Source organism: Vicia villosa, unplaced genomic scaffold, assembly GCF_029867415.1.
Source record: "Vicia villosa cultivar HV-30 ecotype Madison, WI unplaced genomic scaffold, Vvil1.0 ctg.000813F_1_1, whole genome shotgun sequence".
In the NCBI taxonomy this organism is placed as follows: domain Eukaryota; kingdom Viridiplantae; phylum Streptophyta; class Magnoliopsida; order Fabales; family Fabaceae; genus Vicia; species Vicia villosa.
Genome location: NW_026705358.1, coordinates 672,121 through 675,541, shown reverse-complemented (window position 1 = coordinate 675,541; position 3,421 = coordinate 672,121). Strand labels below are relative to the sequence as shown.

The 3,421-nt window shown below is 42.4% G+C and overlaps 1 protein-coding gene across 1 annotated transcript; it reads right to left on the bottom strand.

Moving 5' to 3' along the window:
• Positions 1-912: 912 nt before the first annotated feature.
• LOC131631331 (uncharacterized) lies at positions 913-1,581 on the bottom strand. Its single transcript, XM_058902124.1, has one exon. The coding sequence runs from the start codon at positions 1,579-1,581 to the stop codon at positions 913-915; it is 669 nt and encodes a 222-aa protein (XP_058758107.1).
• Between the last annotated feature and the right edge of the window lie 1,840 nt (positions 1,582-3,421).

The window sequence follows — 3,421 nt, the reverse complement described above, 5'->3', positions numbered from 1 at the left end:
CCCCCAGCAATGATATCTACATCAGTCCCCTGGGAGTAATCAAAATCCTTCTCATCATGTTAGTCCCCTGGCGATGATCAGTTGGCCCTTATCATATTAGTCCTCTAGAAATGATATATCTACATCACTCCCCTGGCAGTAATCAAAATCCTTCTCATCATGTTAGTCCCCTGGTGGTGATCAGTTGGCCCTTATCATATTAGTCCCCTGGCAATGATATCTACATCAGTCCCCTGGCAGTAATCAAAATTTTTCCAGGATCTAATTCAGTTACTACGAACGGTGCTGACACGGTTAACCTTCAAAGATCTAATTCTATCATCACGAATGATGTAGACACGATCAACTTCTTCAAAGTCTAATTCAGTTACTATGAATGGTGCTGACACGACAAAAGATCTAATTTAGTTACTACGAATGGTACTGACACTGTCAACCCTCAAAGATCTAATTCCATCATCATGAACGGTGTGAACACAATCATATTTCCAAGATCTAATTCAGTTAGTACGAATGGTGCTGACACGATCGACCTTCAAAGACCTAATTCTATCATCACGAACGGCGTAGACACGATTAACTTTTCCAAAGTCTAATTCAGCTACTACGAACGGTGCTGACTAACTAAAATTCAACAATTACTTCCCAACACTTCAAATTCAGATATAGCCTAACGTACGAATTTCCAGACATTCATCAATGTAAACTGGATCCGGTCTAACGTACGACCCATCCTCCAGCCAAGCGAACGGCTTTTCCAGACATTTAACAATGCAAACTGGACCCAGTCTAGCGTATGATGTAACACCCCATATTTTCTAATTTTAATTTAATCGGAAATTAAAATTTTTTTTTCAATAGGCAATTGATATAAGTAATCGCACTAGGGGTGCAACCCTTACAACAGAGAAATTACAGAGAATTGAAACAATCCAAAGTGGATTTAAACCAGTCATAGAAGCTACAGAAGGACAAAGGGTTGCTACTAGCTAGCCAATTCCAAGATAAATACAAGATGTTAGAATACACCACGTCGAAACTATACGGCACCTTATCAAAAATCATCGCGTTTCTCATGAACCAAATGCTCCAAGTTGTAGCTAGCCAAATAGTGTTGATTTTCAGTCTTGAATTTGCCATTTTTACCTTCTCATAAAACTTGCCAAACACCATAAACTCATCAAGAGAGAATGTGAGATCAACTCCCATCCATGTGAAAATTCTGCCCCACAACAAATTTGAGACGGGATAATCGAAGAAGAGGTGGTTCAAATTTTCCGGTTGCAGCCGACAAAACTCACAACAAACATTGGTAGCGTCGATGGTGACACCTCTTCTTATAAGCGATTCCTTAACCGGTAGTCTTGATATGAAGAGTCTCCAAGCGAAGACCTTGAATTTGAGGGGAACCGTCAATTTCCATAAGACTTTAAGCATGTCCATCGTTTCCGCGGGCCAGGCTATCTCCTTATTCTCTGCAATTAGAGCAGACACGGAAGCCACAGAGAAGGAGCCGCTGCTGTTTTGGTTCCAAAGGAACGCGTCTTCATCATGCTGAACTGGAGAAGCCGCTGCCAGCATCGAGGAAAAGAGTTGCCACTACAGGTGGGCAGCGCCGCTTAGAGGCGGATGAACAGCGTCTTGAGCAAGGCATAACATGGAGTTGAAATTCCAGGCAGCAACATTATTGTTCCAAGAGAGGAAATCAGACACAGAGGCTTGTTTGGAAGAAGAAGAAATGTCATACAGATCCGGAAATTTGTTTTTAAGAGGATTGTCTCCTAGCCAAATACTTTGCAAGAATAGGATGTTTTTACCATTCTTCAGAATACCGTGGATGCACGACGAAAAGCCCTCTTCACCAGTATCCACCGTGACATCGTTTGCGATCATATCCTTCCACCAGTTGGAGTCTTTGGGCCTGGAAACATCACCACGCGGACCTTGGACCTTTGTGGTAGGGTTCTTGTATCTCATGTCCGAAAAACCTCTCCAAATCGTGTTTTTTCCCGTGAGAATCCTCCACTTCCACTTGAAGAGAAGCGCTCGATTGATCTCGTCGACATCTCTAATTCCAAAACCACCATTTTCCTTTGGCTTACAAACGGTGCTCCACTTCACCCAATGTATCCCTCGCGAAGATGTGTTCTCGTTCCACAAGAAATTACTCAAAAGACTATTTATCTCTTTGATAACCAGACCCGGTGCTTTAAAAAAAGATAGAGTGAAAGAAGGAATTGCATTGATTACCGTATTGATAAGTGTTACTCTACCGCCGATTGAGATGCATTTACCTTTCCAAGAGGAGAGCCTATTCTTGATGTTGTTGATAACTCTCGACCAAGTATTCCTACTTCTAGGATTAGCCCCCACTTTGATTCCTAGAAACAAGAACGGGATATCTCCTTTGTTGCAGCCGAGAAAGGATGTGGTCATGGTGAGGAAACCGTTGCCAACATTCACTCCGTATACATTACTCTTCGCAAAATTAATTTTCAAACCCGACACGAGTTCAAAACCTCTCAACAAAACCTTTAGAGTCCAAAGATTGTCGGTGGATGCCTCGCCAAGAATTAGAGTATCGTCCGCAAGTTGTAATATGTCCACTTGATCCGTCGTCCTGAACTTGAACAGTTTGAATTCACCCACGTCAACCTCTTTCCTAACCAAAGTGGTTAGACCTTCCATCGCTAAGACAAAGAGAAACGGGGATAAGGGGTCACCTTGGCGCAAACCCCGTTGAACCTTGAAATCATTCGTTGCACTCCCGTTCACTAAAACGGACATGTAGCTATTAAAGACGCAAGCTTCCATCCACTTCATCCAAGTGCACCCGAATCCCATATTATTTAAAATAAGCCTAAGGTACTTCCAAGAGACCGAGTCAAAAGCCTTTTCGAAATCGACCTTAAGCAAGAAGCACTCTTTTTTAGTCTTTTTGGTCCAATCAAGTAACTCGTTAACCAACAAAATCCCATCGAACATATTTCTTTCCGGAACAAATGCTGTTTGGTTGGGAGAAATCAAAGACCCGATCGCCTTCTTAAGCCTTAAAGCCAACAACTTCGCCAAAATTTTGTAGAGGCTACCCACCAAGCAAATAGGACGGTATTCGGCTAAATCTTGAGGATTTCTAGACTTTGGTATAAGAGTGATGAAAGAAGAAGTGATGGATCTTCAAGCTTACCTTTAGAGTGGAAATCGTGGCAGAAACTCAATATGTCCCCTTTTAAGAGCGGCCAAAAGCTTTTGAAGAACTCAATCGAGAAACCATCCGGGCCGGGACTCTTGTGACCGTCGCAAGACCATATAGCTTCCTTAACTTCTGATTCCGAGAACAGCCTTACCATATCCTCCTTATCCGCTTGAGACATAGAAGAAAGAGCAATGTTGAGAGGCCCGGGATTAAATTATTATTTAG

Coding starts and splice junctions, on each gene's coding strand:
- LOC131631331 (XM_058902124.1), bottom strand. CDS start 1,581: ATGCTGGCAGCGGCTTCTCCAGTTCAGCATGATGAAGACGCGTTCCTT.